Genomic DNA, 22,499 nt, shown 5'->3' with positions numbered 1-22,499 from the left:
CTATTCAGTAATATTGATAGAAAGGGTTTAGCGCCAAAAATCAATGAGGCTGAAAGGCAGGCGTTTAAAGGAGAAGTGTTTTCATTTCTCCTTGTGTTTCCTACTTTGCGTGTGGGCTGCACTGTGCAGCCAGCATACAAAGTGGGGAAAGCTTTGCATTGTGTCTAGGCATAGTAGTTTGTACAGGAAGGCTAGCTTGAATCCAGTGGTGTAGTGAACATGGGACCCACGTCTGGGCATACCCTTCCCACTTAGGGTGACATATGCAAGGGAAGCAATTGACCGAATGCTGGACAATGCAAACATTCACCCCCAGACACAAGGATCTGGGTTTAATCCATCATTCTTTTGCTCACCACAAAAACCCAGTTTAGACCCAGCCATATGCAAATCAGTCTTGACCCTGTTCCTTGTGGGAACAGTCCAGCCCGAACTGCCAAGCCAGGTCCTCCCTGGACCGAAACAAGCTTCCTGGGACCAGTTTCACGGCATCGTCCTACATCAGCCAGGCAAGCATGAATCCAGTGGTGTAGTGAGCAAGGGACCACGCCTGGGCATACCCTTCCCACTTAGGGCGACATATGCAAAAGAAACAACAATTGCTTCCGGTCCAGGGAGGACCTGGCTTGGCAGTTAGGGCTGGACTGTTCCCACAAGGAACAGGGTCAAGACTGATTTGCATATAGCTGGGTCCAAACTGGGGTAGTAAGATGAGCAAAAGAATGATGGATTTAACCCATATCCCTGTGACTGGGGGTGAATGTTTGCATTGTCCAGCATTCCGTCCTTCAATTGTTTCTTTTGCCAGTAAACATTACATCACACTCTCACTGGAGCTGTGCAACAAGCTCACTGCCTTCTTCGACAACAAAATCGCACCCATATACCGAATCTTGGACCCCCAACCCACACTTATGGATATACCACAAAAAGACTGAGCCAGTCCCACTCAGCACATTGCATTGCCCATCCGCTGTGGCAATGCAAGGGAACAGTGGTTCCCTGGTGCAGCCGGCTGCCCACCACCGGTATGATGATTACATTCTTATTCTGGCAGATGGTGGAACGCCAATGCTGTGCCACTGCGAGTGCGGCAGTTGGAAGACCCTGCCCTCGGAATCAGGCCCAAAGTTCCATAAAACAGACTTCTTCTGTTTCCTCTTCTAGTGACACACACTCCTTAAGGACATGGCATAGTCTAGTGTAATTTAGCCAGTGGTTGACTGTCAGCTGGTATCATTTTTTAAATGAAAGAAGGGGACCAGTCCGTTGGATTTCCAGATATCCTCCAAGTTAGATAAACCAATTGCATCCCAACCCCGGAAACCCATGCAGCACCATCACCAGCTGAAGCCTGGAACCCTCCCATAGTGGCAGTTTGAAATGAAATGAATGAAATGAAATGAAATTGGGTTTTGTAAAGCGCGTTACTACCCGGAGGCCTCGTAGCGCTGTGGACGGGTGGGGCCGAATGCCACCAGCTAGCACCTAGTGGAAGAGGAGTGTTTTCAGGCTCTTGCGGAATTTTTAAAGGTCAGGTTCGCTGCGCATTGTGAGCGGCAGGGAATTCCAGACAACGGCCGCGTTCCATGAGAAGGAGCGGCCACCCCACCTAGCACGTTTGATTTTCTTGGTTGAGGCCAGAAAGGTTGAGCTTGAGCGCAGTGATCTCCGTGGGTAGTATGGAGTGACTAGGGAACAGATCATTGCGGGGGCTTTTTGCCACATGGCTTTGTGTGTTATGCACATCGCCTTGAATTTTACCCTGGCCTGAATAGGCAGCCAGTGTAATTTTTTTAAGGCGGTGACGCCCGAGTGTCTTCGGGGCAGTCCGAGAAGCAGACGTGCGGCCGTGTTCTGGGTTACTTGAAGTTTTTTTGTCGTGCTGGCAGGGGCACCTAGGTACAGCGTGTTTCCATAGTCAAGGCGGGATAGGATAATGGCCTGGACCATTATCCTTCGAGCTTGAAAAGGGAGGAGAGGAAGAACTTTCCGAAGCATTCTCATCAGCCCAAAACAGGTGGCGGAGAGTTTGGTGGCTTGCTGATTAAAGCTCAAGGCATCATCCAGCCATATGCCTAGGCTTTTAATCTGTTCTTTTGGCTCGGGGGGGGGGTACCCATGCAGAGTGGCCAGTCAATGTTGGGTTTTGGTGCTGTCTGCCCAGGAACATTAGCTCCGTTTTGTCCCCGTTCAACTTTAGGTGGGACAGGGCCATCCATTTTGTTACTGCTTCTAAACAGCTGCCCAGGTTGTGGGAAGTGCCTTCTGGCTGATTCATGGCCACTACTAGTTGGGTGTCGTCAGCGTAGGTTATGATTTCAAAGCCATAAGCATGTACAATCTCTGCCAGAGGCTCCATGTATACGTTGAAGAGTGTGGGACTCAAGGAGGAGCCCTGGGGCACTCCCTGATTGAGTGGCCAGATTTTAGAATGTGTGGCTCCCTCCGTCACCTGAAACATCCGGTCCTCTAAAAAGTACCTTAGCCACGTAATGGCTTGCCCTGCCATGCCAAGGTGTTTTAGGCGAGAGATTAGGATGTTATGGTTCACGGTATCAAAGGCAGCACTCAGCTCTAACAGCATAATTGCTGTAGTGCCGCCTTGATCCATGTGCTTACGAGCTAGCTCTGTTACAGACAGCAGGGCAGCCTCTGTCCCCAGTTTTGGGCAGAAGCCTGCTTGAGAGTCATGGAGTAGGTGGTTAGTTTCCAAATATTGCATCAAGATGGAATTTATGTGCCTCTCAAGTAGCTTACTTATCCAGGGGAGGAGGGAAATAGGGCGATAGTTGGCCATGTTTGCAGGGTCGAGGTTAGGTTTCTTCAAGAGGGCCCTCACTTGAGCACACTTCCAGACCTTCGGGACGATTCCTGTGGTGATTGAGGTGTTCATGATATTTAGCATAGTTAGTGTGATGGAATCTACGACCTTTAGCAGGTGGCGCGGGGGGGCGGGATCGGTGGGGGATGCTGATGTTACTTTAAGCATCAGTACCTTGAGGGAGTCTACATTCAGCAGCGGGAATTCCGCTAATTGGCAGAGGGAATCTGTGGGGATATGGTGTATCTCCAGGGAATGCTGTTCGTTGGAATTGAAGGAGAGGGAGATAGATTGAATTTTTTGGAAGAAATACTCTGCCTGCCTATCACAGCGGCTTTGAGCTTTACTGGGGTCGGGCAGAATGGCTGGGGTACTAATCAGGGATTTAGCGATCCGAAATATTTCCCTCGGGGCATTAGCTGCTATTCTGATTTTTTCCTCATAAAACACCGATTGTGCCAGTACGATTGCAGCCTTATATTTCTTAATAGGTTCTTTGGGAGTCGGTCAGTGAAGCCAGTCCATTTCCTTGGTTATGGTTTTTCATATATGCACTACTGTCTGCATTGCTGGACACATTATAGGTGCCATTTTTCCTCCATACAGTTGATGTAAGATGTAAGATGCCTTTCCTCCCATTCATGCCCTGTCATGTTTATACGCTGGGTCCCCCAGTCCGTGTTTGCCCAGTCATTCATCACACTTACTTGTGTGGCCCCATAATATTTATGTACATTTGGCAGGGCAATACCGCCCTCATACTTTGAATGTTCGATACCTCATAGAGCTATCTGGGGTTGTCCCCCCACCCAAAGCAAAGTCCGGACTTGTGTGTCTAGCCTGACAAAGAATCCCTCCTGCATCATGAATGGGTTTGTTTGAAGAATATATAAATATTTTGGAAGTGCCACCATTTTGAGAATTGCCGCTTTACCCAAGAGGGAAATTGGTAACAAGAGCCAATGTTTGACTCCTGTTCTAGGCTTTTGAGTTTGGGTTCGTGGTTGGCCTCATAGAATGCATCTGGAGAGTGGGTTTCCAGAGTCACCAGTATTTGAATTGTGATGTCTCCACCCTTAATGGTAGGGAAGGTGTGCCCTCCCAATGTACAGTACATACTTGGTTAGTTTTAAGCATGTTGCCTTCCAAATCATCAATATATATCAAAAGTGAATCATCCTCATAACATAATGTCTACTGTGTATTCTTCAATGTAGTCACTCCAGTCCCACAGTGTTATATTCACCACACACAGATTTTCACTTACAACTGTGCAAACTTATCTCCCACTTCCGTTTCTTTTTGTTGTAAATGTAACTCTGAGTGATGGGTCTATTCATTTAAACATTTTGTTATAGTATGACCAAGCCAGAAGATAAAATGCTGCTTTACATAAAGACTCTGGATTAAAGATATATCAAATTAATGAATTGATCACAGTACAGAGTGCAGAATTGTCACATTGTATGAAAGGTCTGTATGTGACCAGCGTAGGGAGAATGCAACTCTGAGAAAGGAAATAGAAAGAGAGGTTGAGATATATGACTACATATATGGATGATATGAGCAGTGTAGGGAGAATGACAGAGATCACATCCGCGTATTATGATTCCATTATACTCTATGGAGATTGTAATACTGCAGACGGAATATCTGTCATATTTGCAACAATATATTCTTTTCACCAAGATCTAAATAAACTGTTAGTCTTTGGGCTTTTTTATGTAGTCTATATTATTAGGACTATCGGCCACATGCATCATTGCACCCGTTTGCGATTCCTAAATTGCAAAAATTAAGGAATCGAAATTTAGAAATCGCAAACTGCAATGCATGAACAATTCGCATTTATTTTTGCGATTCGGTATTTTTCCTTAATTGCGATTCACAATTTGCGAATCGCAATTAAGGAAAACCCTTCCCATTGATTCCTATGGGCCAAAAGGCCCATAGGAATGAATGGGAAGGCATTCACATTTTGTGAATTTCAAATTGCGATTCGCAAAATGTGAATGCAATTTCAAGGGTGCAGGGGGGGCAAAGAACACCTCCCTGCACCCCTGAAATGTAACTTTAAATGCAATTTACACACACACATGCCCCAAGGGCATGTGTGTGTAAATTAAAACTTTCAAAAATGCAATTTGTACATATTTAAAAGTTTTCGGTAAATTAGCATGAAGTTCAACTTCATGCTATTTTACCACTTCCAAATTGCGAATTCGCAATTAAAAAATGATCATGAATTGCATTTCAGAAATCTGAAATTGCGATTTCTAAAAAGCAATCGCAATTTTAGAAATCGCAACATGGTTGCGATTCCTAAAATTGCCAAATGCATGATGCATTCCAAATTAGTCAATTGCATTCGCAAACGGCCAAAAATTGTGATTCGCACCGTTTGCGAATGCAATTGACTTTGATGCATGTGGGCATATGTTTCTACATTTATCAGCTGCCTTTGTGATCACATTCAGGCATATTGTTTTCCATCTCTTATGATATATGTTTAGCTTAATTATGTTGTTTGTGCCCTATTGTTTTGTTACATGTACGTAAATACTTAACTACTTCGCTGCGGCCGTAATTCTTCCCGGGTGCTGAGAAATTCTACGAGTGCGCTGTTTGGATGGACCCGGCCGTCCTCTGCACACACCAACCGTGACGTCAGATGGCCGCCGGCCGACGGACGCATGGAAGTGGCTGATTACATCATTGGAAATTATTTCAATCCTGTTTTCAGAGGTAGATTTGGTACAAAGGTACATTTCACCTTTACGCTTCTGCTGCAGTGGCCAACATACAGATCTTGGACTTAAACTCCCTTGGTAAACTTTTTATGAAAGTCAAATCAGGATCTCCTTGCGACCCAGCGCCCGCGCACTTGCTGGGGAAAGTCAAGAAAACAATCCTCCCAGTGCTCCTGGCAATGCTCAATCTTTCCCTTACCACCGCGATAGTTCAGATAAGATGGAAACACGCGATGGTAAAAGCACTTATAAAAAAACCTAACTTGAACCCAGAAAACTGGGGGAACTACCATTAGTCAGTAAAATACTGGAAAACATGTTAATAGATCACTGTCCAACTACCTGGAATCGCAGGAAATTCTACATAACACACAGACAGGCTTCCGACCGAACCATGGAACGGAAACCGCACTCCTAACAGTAATGGAGGAATCCAGGAAAGTGCTTGATCTCTGTGGGACAGTAGCAGTTATCCTGCTGGACCTGACAGCCGTTTTTGGTACGGTAAACCACGGCATCTTATTAGACAGACTTAATGAGGTAGGAGTAGGAGGAAATGCCCTCTCGTGGCCCAAATCGTTCTTAACAGATAGAACGTTCCAAGTGTTCGAAGGTAGCCACACCTTAAGAGAGATTCCTCTTGTTTGCAGGGTGCCACAGGGATCAGCACTAAGCCCCACCCTTTTTACTGTGTACCTCAGACCACTGACCGAGCTAGTACTTCCTTTTGGAGTTAGTATAGTTACATACGCGGATGACACCCAACTGGTGGTAGCCCTCAATCACCCAAAAAAGAGCAATATTGACCTAGAATCCTGCCTGCAGCAGCTGGCCACTTGGATGGATCAATCCTTCCTCAGGCTAAACGGGGACAACATGGAGCTTATGATTCTCAGAAATAAAGCAGAGGCGCATTCAAAGATAAGTTGGCCAAAATGTCTTGGTCTCCCTCCTACGCCCAAAGATAGGATCAAAAGCCTAGGAATCTGGCTCGACAGGTCTCTCAAACTTGACCATCAAGCAGTACAAGTTGCAGCCACCTGCTTCGGCATCCTAAGGCAACTAAGAAAGATACTGCCGTTACTCCCTGATACCGCTCGCAGAACTATGGTTCAATCACTGGTCCTTCCCTGGCTGGATTATTGCAACTCACTATACTTAGGAACTCCTAACTCCACGATCAGAAAGCTCCAAGTAGTGCAGAACGCCACGGCCAGATTACTACACAAAATCCCAGGAAAACAATCGGGAAAACCAGCAATAAAAGCACTTCACTGGCTGCCTATTGCAGAACGCATAAAAGGTAAATCCCTCTGCATTGCACACAAGACGCTATGGGGCACAGGCCCAAAAATAAATCATGCCCTCTTAACTTTCCATCGACCTATGCGTAACCTAAGATCTGCCAACCTCTTCCAAGCCACTGTACCTAAAACAAAGAGAGTGCGAGCAGGTGGACGCATGTTTTCCTACAATGCCTCTACCCTATGGAACTCCCTTCCGCCCAAGCTCAGATCTACATCAGATCACCTCACATTCAGGAAACAGCTAAAAACATGGCTATTCCAAAACCTGCAGTAAGACTCTAGGTTGCTGTCTGTTGCTGCGTAAACGCTGGGATGCCTATGGGTAGACATGCGGTAAAAAATAATTAATTAATAATAATAATAATAATAATCATGTTCTGTGCTGTTATTTTGGCAAGAGTGTCAGTAAGTTTAGTGAGTATATCCATTAACTATTAATTTGTTGAATCTTTATTCCTTATGGTCTATTTGGCATTGAATTACTGCATTCTTGTGCTCCATAAATATTTTATTCAGTTTTCTTCTAAATTTTTACATACCAAATTTACAGAGCGCATGGCTACAGTTAATCAAAGCAATGTTTGTTTTATTGATTTCTCACAGCATCAAAGTCAATCTTAGGTATCAATGACAACAGCGACATCTTACTATCACACTAACTATCGCAAAAGTGAATGTGAAAAATAAACTGCTGTGAAACCACCTGTATAATTAACTTCAAAGCCATTCAGATTCTGCTAATATATTTGATACACACACTTTAGTGTTTGATACAATTGCACCAGAAAAGCAGTCACATTTCAATTATGTTTGCTTCATGTATTATCTGTAAAACATATTTAATAATGTTCAATACTATTTATATTATAGCCACAGGTAGTGTATCAGATTTAAAAGTTAAAGTGAGCAATCAATTACATTTTTTAATTATTTTGTTGAAATATTTATTAGCTTGCAATCAGGTGACAAACGTGGTAAGAATCACTTACAATGTGAGCCTTGGCGGGCCATTGCCCATGCCTTTCTCTTTATAGATTTTATGGATAAAATCAAAGAGTCCAACAAGATTACGAGCACCTTGCCCTTGATGAATGCCTGAAAATGTATTTGTGAAACCGGTTTTCATTTTCACAGATTTCTCAAGACCGTTATATGGAAGTAGTTGCTATCCATAAAATCCAATTAGGAAAATAGTAAATACTTCAGTAAATATTATGTTTTTGTGAAATTAATGAACTTATTGCCAACTCACAATGGTCCCATTGATTCTGGGATTCAGTCTCTCTACGGTGAAGAAGGGGCAGTTTCAGAACAGGTCAACCATAGTTGTTTAGCCAGGTTCACCTCGCTACCTGCGTCTAAGATCAAGCCCCTGTTAGTTGCTACCAATTCAGGCTCTATGATGATCCATACCCGCCTAGGGATCTGCAGTTGGTTCTGGAACCTTATGGTTGAGACTATGGAGAAGATCTACTCTGAGGTCCTGGAAACCGAGGTGAACCTACAGGGCTGGATGGAGGCAGTTATCATCCCTCTGAAGAAGAAGCCTGATGGAGACTCCAGGAATCTGAAAAACCTGTGCCCATACTCTGTGTTGCCTGCCCCTGCAAAGATCTTGGAGAGGCATTTAAAGCAGGAACTGTCCAAATATCTCCTTGATCCAGAACTCCTGGTCCCTTCGCCGAATAGGTTCAGGAAGTATCATAGCACTGAATTGGTGCTTATTGCTACAGTGGATTCTATTTGCAGGCAAGTCGATCAGGGAGATGCAGCTATCCTGGTTTTGCTAGACTTGTAATCCACCCTTGACTCCATATCTCCATCGCTGCTGGTGCAAATGCTGAGGCAGTGCAGGCTGAAAGAGTTGGCCCTTAAGTTGTTAGAGCCCTTCCTGTGTGATAGAACAATCACAGTTAGGTGCAAAGACTTCAGAGCAGCACTCTTTTGGCTATCCTGAGGGGCTCTCCAAGGGTGGTCCCTAAGCCCTACCCTAGTTAACTTGTATGTCTCCCCTCTGATGAAACTGGTACCATCTTTCAGCTTTTAGATATCGTCCTATGTGGACGACACCCAGATCATTGTTTCTGGGACGAGGTAGCAGGCAGGTTTAGGACTTGTATGTGGGAGATTAGCAGGTGGACGAGACAGAACTGCCTCAAAATGAATAGGCAGAAAACTGCGATTGTGAGTTTAGGAGTGAACAGCTCACTATGGACTAACCGCTGTTGGCAGGAAATTGTGGTACCTCACAGGTTCCAGCAGTGGCGTCCAAAAACCTGGGTATGATTTTTGATAAAACCTTGACGTTTGACACCCAGTTCAATAGAACAGTTCTTGTTTTCAATAATTAGAATCTTGAAGAAAATACTGTCTCTTCTTCAGAAAGAGCTCAGTGTGTCAGTGGTCATTGCACCCCTCACCTCCTACTTAGACTACTGTAATGCTCTGTATCTAAACATTAACACACTTTCATTAAAAAAGCCCAAAATCATTTAGAATGCGACCTCACACTTGGTCCTTGGAGTACGCAAACACTCAAGGAAGGATTGACATCTCGTCACTGGCTGTTGATAAAGAATTGGGTGCCCTTTAAAGCGCTTTACTTGATGTATAAAGCTCTCCATTCTCAGGGGTCGAGTTATCTTAGTTTAACCCTGAATTGGTATGTCCCCAGAGGATGTATGATGTTACAACGCATACTTTTACAACGCCTACCTTTACATCGCAGTTTTTACAACGCATGCTGTTACAACGCATAGCGCTAAGGGGTGCTAGATAGTGAATAGTTTAATTTACTATTCGAACTCCAGTCCCCGTGGATAGTAGGGAAGGTGTTGGATAGTAAATTAAATCTATTCACTATCCTTGAGCGCCCCCAGCGCAATGCGTTGTAATGACATGCGTTGTAAAAGTTGCGTCGTAATGGCAGTGCGTTGTAAAGGATGTTTCCCGTCCCCAGAATGCCTCTGAGATCAACTAGACTTTATAAGGTGGTAGTTTCACAATGAAAGAAAGCCAGGTGGTGGGAACATGTTTTAACAGTGTCAGCTGCCAGGGTGTGCAACTCCCTTCCTGAACACATCAGGAGCCTGAGCTTGCACGTGTTGTTCCGTCTGCAAGTTTAAATGCAGCTTTTTGTGGATTAGGCTTCAGTTAGGGATTGTATTATATATAGAGGTTCTGTCTGCTTCAGGGTGTCACTGCTCACTGTTTTCTCCTCCGTTCACAGCTCTTTGATGCCTTCTGTGATTTAGAAATGTTACAAATATAAATACAATACAACCAATGTCAGTGTTTTATCATTTCAAAGCTGTGTGTCCTTGCATTACATGAATATCTTTACTGAAATACTTTGAGTTTAAGCAATTTATATTTGATTTTTAGAAATCCAAACGGACTTCTGAGAGAAGAAGGAAAATGGCCAGTATTCACTGCTGATGAACAACACTATCTAATTTTAAACACAGAAGCACCAAAGACAAGTCAGAAATTACGAGCAATGCAATGCAAATTCTGGAACACGTTCTATCCCAAAGTCCAAGAAATGACAGGTATAGATTTTTGCATAACATGTTAAGTACTCTGGAGAAGTGCAATATATTATTTTCATTTACCTAATAATATGTACCTTACCATAGCTAAAAATACATTTTCTAAGTTAGCTACACTCTGTTTTTACCAGTTCATAACATTGCAAAAAATTAAGTGTGGCATATTTTTAAGTTAAAAAAAAGAATTTTATTGATCAAGAATAGGTGTCAATACAATAAATAAAAGTAGTACAAAATAGAATTAATGGTAGTCAAATAAAGCATTGCATCAATCGGTACAGTTGGAGTGGTCTCTAGAAAGACAAGTGAGGCACAACATCAGAAATACAATAAAGTAAGTAATAATAAAACATGATAAAAAATGAAATATGGAGGAGCGTTGAGGTCAATTAAGGGGGTTTTGAGACTTCTTGCTGAGTAGGGCATAAATGAAATTAACGTTTAGCGCATTCATCAAGGTATAACGTTATAGGAAGCCACAAATTGTTACGTTTCGTTGCCATATGAAGAGGAAAAATAAAAGCATATTTTTGAACGAGCATTAGCCTTATAAAGTCTATTGTTCGTATAATTTTGAAATAGTCAGCAAAACAGGAACTAACCAGCAAATATGATCCTTGAGTCTTTTTATATGCCACGATATCTGTTGAATGGGGAAGAGGCTACATTTGAACATGTCTAGGCCCGGGTCCATTTGCCCATTAGCCTGATGACAATTGGTGATTTGAATCAGTGAACTATGAGTCAGTTCTCTGAAAGTGGTTTAGAGTGTTGACCTTGCATAACTCTGAGTATAGGGCATTCTTGCAGGTAGAATGAGGTTAGTGTGCTACTTAATGATAGAGTACAATAAGAGTAACAGTTTTAGAAGACATATTTGACAAGATCAGCTCATGCATGTTGACATATTGGTTCATATTAGTTCATAGCATTACAATATGCAATTTGCAGATTGAGATGATATTATCACTTTGTGTTATTTAATGTTTGAACATATTACACAAAATGCACCTCTGTTTTTAAGTTTTTGACCTTCCAACACCCTTTGAATTCACTATTTCAACTGTGAAACCAAAACCAAAATCAAAAGGATTCACAAATAAAGCCTTACAAGCTCCAATTACATGCTAATGCATGCAAACATAGAATGGTTAAATATCACAATAACTAGTAAATATGAGTTACCTTTATTTCTTTCTAAATTAACCTGGGCGTGGATTAAAGAGAACATCAGACAATTGCCCACCTGAGCCACTAAGATACATGAGAGAGATTGTCTGTAATTACAATTAGTTCTATTCAATCACATCCAGAAGAACGGCATGCACATATTTTGGGTGATAAGGTGGACCTCAATACAAAACAGGTAAATAATCATTGCACAATGCAAATTTATAATTCAGAAAGCATGGTGGGGACTAAATAAAACCCATACTTTTCATTTTCCTAATTTATACCTTCTTCATAAGATCAAGCACAGTACATACCACCAGGATAATGCTGCATGTAAGGATGTTATTTTGACTGAGGCAACCCAGGATCCTGTGTTTATGGGGGTGTACTTATTTTAATAGCCATTTATTGATTGTAAATACATTGTTGTACATTTTTAAGTATTAATTCACATGTATTGTCTTTTGTTTATTGTGTCTGATGATGTCTATGGAAACTTACTTACAAACAAACTCCATATTGTGTATTATCTGACAAAATGTGCAAACCCTGAAGATTAAGGTGAATGCATGGAGCAATATGTTAGTCCAGTTAGAGTCAATTGTGCTTTTGGAAAGGGAATACAATTAGTACCCACCACAGTTATTGCTCAATAATCTTTGACTTTACCATCAGCCAAAGAACAGGATTTCAATTAGTGGGCATGTGGTGTTTGTAGTTCAAATGGGTTCCACCCATTTAGGCCCAAATTATTTTTCACTTTAGACTATCCTTTTTTTGGACTAAGTGAGCCTCTCTCATGGTAAGCTAGACTATCCTTTTTTTGGACTTTTAATGTAGGGACTTTTAATGTAGGTGAGACTCACTAACTGAGCCTCTCTCATGGTATGCTCATGCTAATCGAACCTACTCCTAACAGACTCCTTTGCAACACCACACACCTATACTCAACCATCTATCTTATAAACCACCAGCAACCTTTTTATCTTTCTGCCAAAAACACACAACTAAACAATCCTTACACTCCACTCCACCACACATACTACCTCTTCATGCTACCAAATATAGCACAAACACTCACAAGCCCTGTCCATCTCCTCTCACACACCACACACATTCACCTCCTGTGTACATCACCACTCCTTTACTACTCAACTTCTGCTCGTCAATAGTACTTTACATTCAAATACTTCACAGAAATTCACTACATCAATATTTCACCTTACTACTCTGCAAAAACAAGACATAATGCACACATCAGCACATCAAAATCTCACACACATACAACTTCATACTATATTCCATCACAAAATAGAAACAAATAACCACTCCCATCCTCATGACTACACAAATAAAATAAATCCAAAACCATCTTAACTCCCAAATCCTCTGTCTTCACTAACACATACCACAAATACCCCAGCACAACACTCACTTGCCCACCACTCATCCACTGCACAATTTAGATCATTAAAACATGACCCACATTCTCCTCAACCACTAATAACCAATATACCTCCTACCTTAAACAGGCACAAACAAAATAAACAACATGCCTCTGCCCAACACAATGCTTTCTAACCCTGCAGGACAAAGATGACGATATAGACAAATAACACTATGGCTATCCTCATACAGTTAATATCAACCCTAATAATACACCTGCTCACCTGTTGCTCATTTCATTTTTCCTTGCTGAAGGCGTCCTGGACTGCGAGCGCGAAGGACTCGCTCTTCCTGGTGCTGTTGTGCTTTTGATTTGTTTTTAGCTCTCAGCCTTCACTCCTCGCGGAACCCGCTCCGCGGGTCCCGCATCGTCAGCGGTCTTTTGAACGGCGCTTTACAGCTTTGGCGCTTGAGCTTCTGAGGCGGTGGTAAAAGCAGGGCTGCGAGCGAGGGGAGGCGCAGGACTACCTGTCCCAGGAGCGCCTTACCCTCGGCATCTACACCAGCTGACCCGCTCTCCCTGCTGGCTCCTCCCCCACCTCAGCGCAGCTAAAGGCCAGCGAGTCAGTTCCTTTGGCGGATTGCTCACCTGTTGCTCATTTCATTTTTCCTTGCTGAAGGCGTCCTGGACTGCGAGCGCGAAGGACTCGCTCTTCCTGGTGCTGTTGTGCTTTTGATTTGTTTTTAGCTCTCAGCCTTCACTCCTCGCGGAACCCGCTCCGCGGGTCCCGCATCGTCAGCGGTCTTTTGAACGGCGCTTTACAGCTTTGGCGCTTGAGCTTCTGAGGCGGTGGTAAAAGCAGGGCTGCGAGCGAGGGGAGGCGCAGGACTACCTGTCCCAGGAGCGCCTTACCCTCGGCATCTACACCAGCTGACCCGCTCTCCCTGCTGGCTCCTCCCCCACCTCAGCGCAGCTAAAGGCCAGCGAGTCAGTTCCTTTGGCGGATTGCTCACCTGTTGCTCATTTCATTTTTCCTTGCTGAAGGCGTCCTGGACTGCGAGCGCGAAGGACTCGCTCTTCCTGGTGCTGTTGTGCTTTTGATTTGTTTTTAGCTCTCAGCCTTCACTCCTCGCGGAACCCGCTTCGCGGGTCCCGCATCGTCAGCGGTCTTTTGAACGGCGCTTTACAGCTTTGGCGCTTGAGCTTCTGAGGCGGTGGTAAAAGCAGGGCTGCGAGCGAGGGGAGGCGCAGGACTACCTGTCCCAGGAGCGCCTTACCCTCGGCATCTACACCAGCTGACCCGCTCTCCCTGCTGGCTCCTCCCCCACCTCAGCGCAGCTAAAGGCCAGCGAGTCAGTTCCTTTGGCGGATTGCTCACCTGTTGCTCATTTCATTTTTCCTTGCTGAAGGCGTCCTGGACTGCGAGCGCGAAGGACTCGCTCTTCCTGGTGCTGTTGTGCTTTTGATTTGTTTTTAGCTCTCAGCCTTCACTCCTCGCGGAACCCGCTCCGCGGGTCCCGCATCGTCAGCGGTCTTTTGAACGGCGCTTTACAGCTTTGGCGCTTGAGCTTCTGAGGCGGTGGTAAAAGCAGGGCTGCGAGCGAGGGGAGGCGCAGGACTACCTGTCCCAGGAGCGCCTTACCCTCGGCATCTACACCAGCTGACCCGCTCTCCCTGCTGGCTCCTCCCCCACCTCAGCGCAGCTAAAGGCCAGCGAGTCAGTTCCTTTGGCGGATTGCTCACCTGTTGCTCATTTCATTTTTCCTTGCTGAAGGCGTCCTGGACTGCGAGCGCGAAGGACTCGCTCTTCCTGGTGCTGTTGTGCTTTTGATTTGTTTTTAGCTCTCAGCCTTCACTCCTCGCGGAACCCGCTCCGCGGGTCCCGCATCGTCAGCGGTCTTTTGAACGGCGCTTTACAGCTTTGGCGCTTGAGCTTCTGAGGCGGTGGTAAAAGCAGGGCTGCGAGCGAGGGGAGGCGCAGGACTACCTGTCCCAGGAGCGCCTTACCCTCGGCATCTACACCAGCTGACCCGCTCTCCCTGCTGGCTCCTCCCCCACCTCAGCGCAGCTATATATCTCCCACTCGGTACCGCAACGCGGGAGCGTGCGGGAGCGTGCCGGGAGAAGCCTGGGACAAGGGCGGGACCGTCTGAGGCCGTCAGAGGCTGAAGTAGGCTGGGCTGGGCCCCCTCCCTTAGTTTTTGTTAAATTTGTATTTTGTTGTTCTATACACTGGTTTGTTGTATATTTTAGAGAACTTGATTAAATTTATCTTATTTTGTTCCCATGACGGCTAAGAAACTTCGTTCTGGCCGTGTTTTAGTAGGGAAATCCGGTTCTAAAACGAAATCTAACCCTTTACGTAACAAAATTACGTCTTCAATGCAACTTAAAGGCCAGTGTCAGCTTTTTAATTTATGGGATAAAGGGAAAGACAATTTGTTAGAGTCACAGACCCTAAGCGAGGCTCCAGATTTGAATGCTCCGGAGTCCGTTAATATGGTTATTAATGTGTCTTCTACCTTGAGTGTGGCTCCTAGTCCATCTTTTTTGATACCTTCTAGCCCCACTTTATTAAGGGGTTTGTCTTTGATGTCACATGAGTTGCAACTAAGTCCGAACGCTACTTCAGAATTATTGGGTAATAAGGCTTTGAAAACTGATAGTTCTGTTATTTTTCAAGCGCCTATTTTGGAAATTCCCAAAGTTATAGTGAACACTAGTCCTTCGTTAGTTTTACCAGTTAATCCGCCTATTTTAGAAAGGGATTTTACTCTACCTGATATCGATTTAACAGCACACAAGGACAGGATGTTAGCCTGTCAGGGGAAATCAAGGAGTATCCCAAATCCAAATGAAATTATATCCATTTCAAGTGCGGGCCCATTAAGTAGTACACCGTCTAATAAATTAGATTTTTCCCTTGCTCAACTAAATTTTACCTCTTGCTCTGGTCCTATTTTGAATAATTTAGCTGAGGGGTCCCCAAGTAATGATGGGAAGTTAATCTCTAACTCATTATTTTCTTTGGAAACCATTTTATCCTCAATTTTGAGCCTACTTGAAAAATTTGTGGGAGGCTCTGAGTGTATGTTTGACACGGTAACTCAAATATTGCAAGTTCTTTTGCAAAATAAGAATGGAGCAGTGTCTGATTGCCAGCCAACGCTTGTTTCTTCGTTGGAGATCCCTAAAACAATTGCTCCAGGTATTCAAATTGCACGGGAGTCTGTTCAAACTCCTCTCTTTGTGGATAGTCAAAAAATAATGAACCCAGCAGTACTTCCAGCTGATCTTAAAACTGAGCTTAAAATTGTTAAAGCAGTTTCATCTGGGGCTAATTGTGTAGCTTCTAATTGTGATAAAATAGAGGAAGTTTCTATGTCCCCAGTCAATCATAAGCTGGAAACTCCCTCTCTCTTCCCTATATTTTCCGTACAATCAAAAAATGAGGAGATTTGTATAGTAAATACTGGAATAGCTGACAATTTGCTCCCTCTAAAACAAAAAAAGAACAGATTAAAAAAGAGAAAACTTATTCGAAGAATCTCTAAAAAAAGACAGAGAAAACTGCTATTTGATAAAAGTTTGGAACCGATTTCGGAAGTTCCCCCTCAGGCTGAGCATTCTTTTGTTTCTCAGGAAAATATGATTGTTCCCCCTAGGGTGGAACTTGCGTGTACAGGACCAGGTCTTACTTCTTCCACTAATCCCTTTCTTTTTAAGGCTATGTCTCCATCCTGTAATCCTTTCTCTTCCCATTTGAACCCTTCATCAAGGTCTCTCCAAGATGTTTCTAAGGCACTTTCTCCTTCTGTTAATCCTTCTTCCTTCCCTCTTAATCCCTTAGCAAGGCCCTTCCAAGAAGTTCCTTTAATTGTATCCATACCTCCTAAAGAAAAAATACATGTGGATACTTTGTTTCTTGATTTTTTTCCCTTATTTGAAACAGACTTGATCCTAAATAGATCTGCCTTACTTACTTGTTTCAAAGAGATTGAGAGTTTAAAATTAGTTCAAACATCTGATTTGGATGTAGTATATCTTCTTAACTCTTTGATAGGGAGATCTACAAGGGTGAAATTTCAATCAAAAATAGTGTCTAATCTTATTTTACAGTGGGCGGAGGAATTGCAAATCAGAGGTATAGACGTTGTGCCTTTCTTTGGGGAAAAAAGAAATCAAAATGCTGTGGCCAATCTGTCATCTTCCCCCAGTATAGGTTTGCTTTCATCTGATTGTTCTAGTACTAGATCGGAGGACTTAAAAATATGCATATCTAGGAATGAAAGGCGAGTGTTATATAAAAACCCTCCTCTTAAACAAACTGTGAATGATGATCAGTCTAAGTGGAGTTGGTTACCTGGAGTTTTAGCAAGTACATCTGGTTCCAGTAACAAACTGCATTCAAATTTTTAACAAAGAGTTGAAGCTTATGTCGTGGAATACTTCAGGCTTTAAAGACCATAAGGAGAAATTAGGCTTTTTAGATTCCAATGGGGCAGATATAATCTGTTTACAAGAAACATGGGTGGAAGGTAGATTAGCGCTTGAAAAGGATTATTTTGTGTTGGAAAACGGTGCTATTGCTTCTAGAAGAGGCCATGCAAAGGGAGGAATAGCATGTTTATTAACAAATAGAATAAAATGGAACTATTCACACTATCTCGATCCAGGGAAGTTGTTCCAGGCAGTAACCTTAAAAGATGTATTTGAGGATTCCCCGAATTCATCGTTGGTAGTAATAAACATCTATATTCCCCCAAATTGTTGCTATAATGATAGTTTAAAAACACTGTTCTCCTTTTTAACTAAAATTATGGATGCTTCTCCACCTCCTCATGTATTAATGTTTGGGGATTTGAATTGTAACATATCCATCTGTGGATTGGATGTATTCAGAAACATTCTCAGGGAGGAGTCTTTGAATATACCTCCGGCCCAGTTTCCAGTCAAAATTAAAACCAACAAAAGAGGTAAACTTGTCCTAGAAGGTCTACATAAAGTTGACTGTTTAATAGTAAATGGGAGGCTCCCTTCTGACATCCCAGCTGCTTTCACGCATAAGTCAAACATGGGAAAATCTATTATAGATTATGTTATGGCAGATTACGCCTTATTTTCCCGGTTGAAAAATATGAAGGTCATAGAGTCTAATCTTAGTGACCATAATGCGTTGATGCTTTTAGTCTCTGTCAGTCTTCCAAAAGTAGATTCTTGGAGTATGGATACGGACCTGGTGAATTTTGACTCCAACTCTGGGAAATGTTTCTGGAGCTTCCGCACTTTTGAAAGTTTGGAGGCTCTGTTGAACCAAACGGTCAAGAGTTTATCTCTTTGGGAAGGGAGAGAGCTGTTAGGTTTTGCTAATTTTTTAGAATCGATAATTTCCATAGCGGAAAAGAAACCCTCTGTGAAAAAACTTTCTACAGTTCCTTGTCCTTTGCGGGCTTTAAACAGAGAAATAAATAAAGTAATAAGGGGGCAATATTTATCATTTTCCCAAGAAGCCAAGCAAAGGTTGTTAATTTTAAAAAGAAGAAGAGTTAGGCTTAAAGCCCGTTTAAAGCGTAATAAGGAAGACTCTCTCTGGATTCAACTGAGAGAAGCTTCGTATAATGGCCGAGCCAAGACTTTCTGGTCTTTAATTGGCAAGGGATGTGGGACCAGAGCCAGCGCCACCCCTATTGCCATTGAGGAACAGATTTGGGTCCAATATATTGAGAATTTGTACAGCAATAATAATTCTCAATTTTCTACTGTGGAATTTAATCATGTCTCCCATATATTTGATTGCCCATCGATAAAGGATATTGAATTTGCTATTAAGAACATGCGTTCCTCTGGTGCGATGGGTCCAGATAAAATCCCCATCTCTGTTTTAAAACACCAGAGTGAACTTTGGAGCAAAATTCTCTTTCCTGTATTTAAATTTTGCTTTTTGATTGGAATAGTCCCCCCCTCCTGGAAAGGAAGTATCATTGTTGCTTTATATAAAAAAGGGGCAAGAGATCTTCCTCAAAATTATCGCCAAATCGCTTTGCTTGACGCCATTGGTAAAGTTTTCGCAAAATGTGTTCTTATTTTAATGAACCAATGGGTAACTGAGTTTAAAATCTTGCCTGTTGAACAAACAGGCTTTAGACAAAGTCACGGAACCTTAGACAACCTGACCGCTCTTCATGTTATTACGGAAAAATATGTGAAAGTCCGTGGTGGTCAGGTTTACGGCGCCTTTATCGACTTCTCCACCGCTTTTGACAAAGTGGATAGAATATTGCTTTGGAGAAAGTTATTTGATTTAGGTATGCCTCCTTTTCTTATTAAATTAATTCGTGCACTTTACTCAGATACCTGGTGTAGAGTTTTACTGGGAGGTGAACGTGGTTTATCTAAAATAATTTTCACTTCTAACGGGTTAAAGCAAGGTTGCCTGCTGGCTCCTTTGCTGTTTTCCCTTTATACAGTTAATTTACCTGCGGCCCTCTCAGCATGCGCTGGTATTGCCCCGTCTTTGGGTGGAGTTCCAATCGCATGCCTTATGTATGCAGATGATATCCTGATTTTGGATCTTACCCCGAAGGGCTTGAATAATCGTTTGCAAGCGCTGTCTGAATACGCCAAAAACCATTACCTATTGATAAATACGGCAAAAAGTAAAGTGATGTGTTTCTCCGGTAAAAAGAAACCTAAATTTCTTAATTTTCCTTGGAGGGTGGGGGACCAAAAATTAGAAATTGTGAAAGTTTATACCTTTTTGGGCAAAATTGTCACAAGTAATCTAAGTGACAAAGCACATTTGGATAATAATTCCCGGAAGGCTATTTCACAGGGAAAGAGCTTAGTATCATTATACAAAGCAACAGGGAGAAGGCATTTTTCTATTCTTCTTGATGTTTTTAGAGCAAAAGTCCCTGCTTCCCTATTATATGGCATAGAGTTAACAGATTTAAAGAAATGGAGTTTTTTAAACTGCGCAGAAGGGAAAATTCTGCGTAGTTTGTTATCTGTTAGCACAGCAAATTCTACTGTTTCCTTAAGACAGGAATTGGGATTACGCAGCAGTTGGGTACAAGGTTTGGCCAGTGTTATACGTTGGGTAGTAGGTATAGCAAAAAGTGAGTCCAATACCTTAAGAGAGCTTTTAAAAAATGAATTGCTGGGAAACTTTAATGACTACTCTTTACTTGTAAAAAACTTCAGATTCGCAGTGGTGCAATTGAAATTGGATGAAGAGACATTGTTTTCTTTATCATCTTATCAATTAAAAATTATCTTGAAATCTTCCACATGGGAACTGGGGTTTCGTCAGGATAGAGTTTCCCGGCTGTTAAAAAAAGGTAGTACTCCTGTTATAGAGTCCTGTATTTTGCGGAAAGCTCAACCTTATATGTACTGGAACATCTCTCATGGCGTTCGTCGCTTAGTGTACTTATTAAGACAAAATCTGCTTCCGTTGAAAGATCTGTGTGCTAGATGGTATGGACATTCAGCACTTTGTGATCTTTGTCAGATGTATGACCAGGACTTAAATCATGTTATTTTTGTTTGTCCTGCCCTGATGCCTTTTAGGCGTAGATGGTTACGACCAATTTGCCTTCAACTCAACATTCTTTCAGCTTCATCATTGCAGGCGGCCTTGATTAACCCACCGAATGAAATGTTTTGTTTTAAACTATATGGTTTTTTTAAATGTTTTTTGGATCTGTATTAAGTTGTTCATATTACTTTTCTTTTATGGAGTGTTGGTAAGATAATTTTTATGTGCTTTGCTTGGTATGTATATTTTGATTCTTATGTGGACCTCCAAGGAGTTCCTTTATCATAATAAAAATAAAACTGAAAACTGAAACCTGCTACAGGTTCAACGAGTACTACTCGCTCCTCTAGCAAACAAAGTCACACCACCCTCAAAACACAATCTCTAGACTGCCTACTATTAAATGCTCGATCTAAAAACAAGCACCACATCTACGACCTATTTACTGACACACAACCTAACTTACTCTTAATACTGCATCATAGTTCAGAAATGACATGACTCCAGTGTTGATCAAATTGACACACAAAATCACATTGTCAAAAGAGAGGGTGGACTAGCTGTTATATTCAAGGAAACAATATATCTCACCAAAGCTGATAAAATGTCCACACAAGGGTGTTAAGCCCCCGTGACTAGATGCAGCCCTGCACCAACTTCCTCCTGTAATTTTCTCCTTCTTCACAGACCACCACCTAACAATGAAACAGTCCCAGACACATTTCTAGCCACAATTTCAAACCCTATGACACTGCACTCTAACCTATGCATCCTTTGTGACCTAACCGCATGATTTGACAAACTGAATATGGCACATACAAGAACTATTGTTACTGGCCTAGACACACTACACCTACATCAGATTGTCCACAAACCTACATAGTTTGCTGGACACAGCCTAGATGTAATTTGTGCAAATGCAGAACTAGCTACTTTTTACAGGACAAATCCAGTTTCATGGCGAGGCTACCATCTGGTAGCTTTCTAGCTCAAACACCACAAATCAACATAACCAAGTCCACTATTTATGCATCCACCTATCATTGTGGATACTTAGAAACACAACTAACTTCCAACACAGATTTAGAAACAATAAATTCCATTAAAAAACTTTTTGAATGACTCCCGGAAGTGTTTGATATCCTAATACAACTAAGAACAACAAAACAGGAAAAATGAAAACAAGCACCTTGGAGGAATGCAGAAGTAAAAAGCTAAAACAACAAATTGCAAAGCTGCAACACATCCACGTCAAAACAAATAGTAGTTAAGACAAACTTCACCTACGCCAGCTCAACAGAGTATGCAAGTCAACAATCAAAAAGGCTTTAAAAAGATGCTACTCTGACAGAATTCAGAATGCAAAATGTGCAAATAAAGAATTTTATATGCTGCAGCTTGAGAATTTCTCCTCGAGCAGCTGCAAAATCAAGTTGAATGGCTGTGTGTTCTTGCACATTGAATGGTGCCACATTCACTGATTGTTAGCGCTGCTTGCGTTACTGGCACTTAATTGCAGCACGAGGAGCATATTTTACACCTCTTCCAGAATTCTACAGAATCTGGATGAGTTTTTCAGTAACTCTGCGAGTTCCGCCCACCCCTAGTCACAATTCATTAAAGATAACTCCATACTTTCTGACTTCCAAACAGGATTCATCCAGGAAGAGGCACATAATATGTCATCATGGCCATCTGAGATAACCTTAAAAAGTAGGCCTGGGTGTAGTTTTGCTATGCTGAACTCTGTGAAGTTACAAACAACTCATCAAAGTTCCGCAAGTGGCGAGTGCAGTGTGAACTGCAGTTTGTGTTGGTATTCCTGCAGCTCGGATAGTAGTTCTACCCAAGCGGCAGCTCGCGCTCGTGAACTTATTGTTCACAATCGCGAACTTACCGCTCACGATCGAGAGCGGGTTAAAAATTCCACCACACATCGTGAAACAGAGTTTTCTGCACTCCGCAAG

General features: G+C 42.5%; 1 protein-coding gene across 5 annotated transcripts in view; it reads left to right on the top strand.

Annotated features, from left to right (window-relative positions):
• Nucleotides 1-22,499, top strand: part of BCHE (butyrylcholinesterase) — a 281,504-nt gene that overhangs the window by 135,387 nt on the left and 123,618 nt on the right. For all 5 annotated transcript variants that reach the window (XR_013602288.1, XR_013602289.1, XR_013602287.1 and 2 more), the window contains exon 3: nt 10,266-10,432. Coding sequence is in view for 2 of the 5 variants with exons in the window: in XM_078665706.1 (XP_078521832.1) it covers nt 10,266-10,432 (167 nt within the window). In the remaining 3 variants the exon portion in view is untranslated. The remainder of the gene's footprint in view (nt 1-10,265; nt 10,433-22,499) is intronic.

Source organism: Lissotriton helveticus, chromosome 11 (genome assembly GCF_964261635.1).
Source record: "Lissotriton helveticus chromosome 11, aLisHel1.1, whole genome shotgun sequence".
NCBI lineage: Eukaryota > Metazoa > Chordata > Amphibia > Caudata > Salamandridae > Lissotriton > Lissotriton helveticus.
The sequence above is the reverse complement of the archived record's forward strand: the minus strand, read 5'-3'. Positions and strand labels throughout refer to the sequence as shown.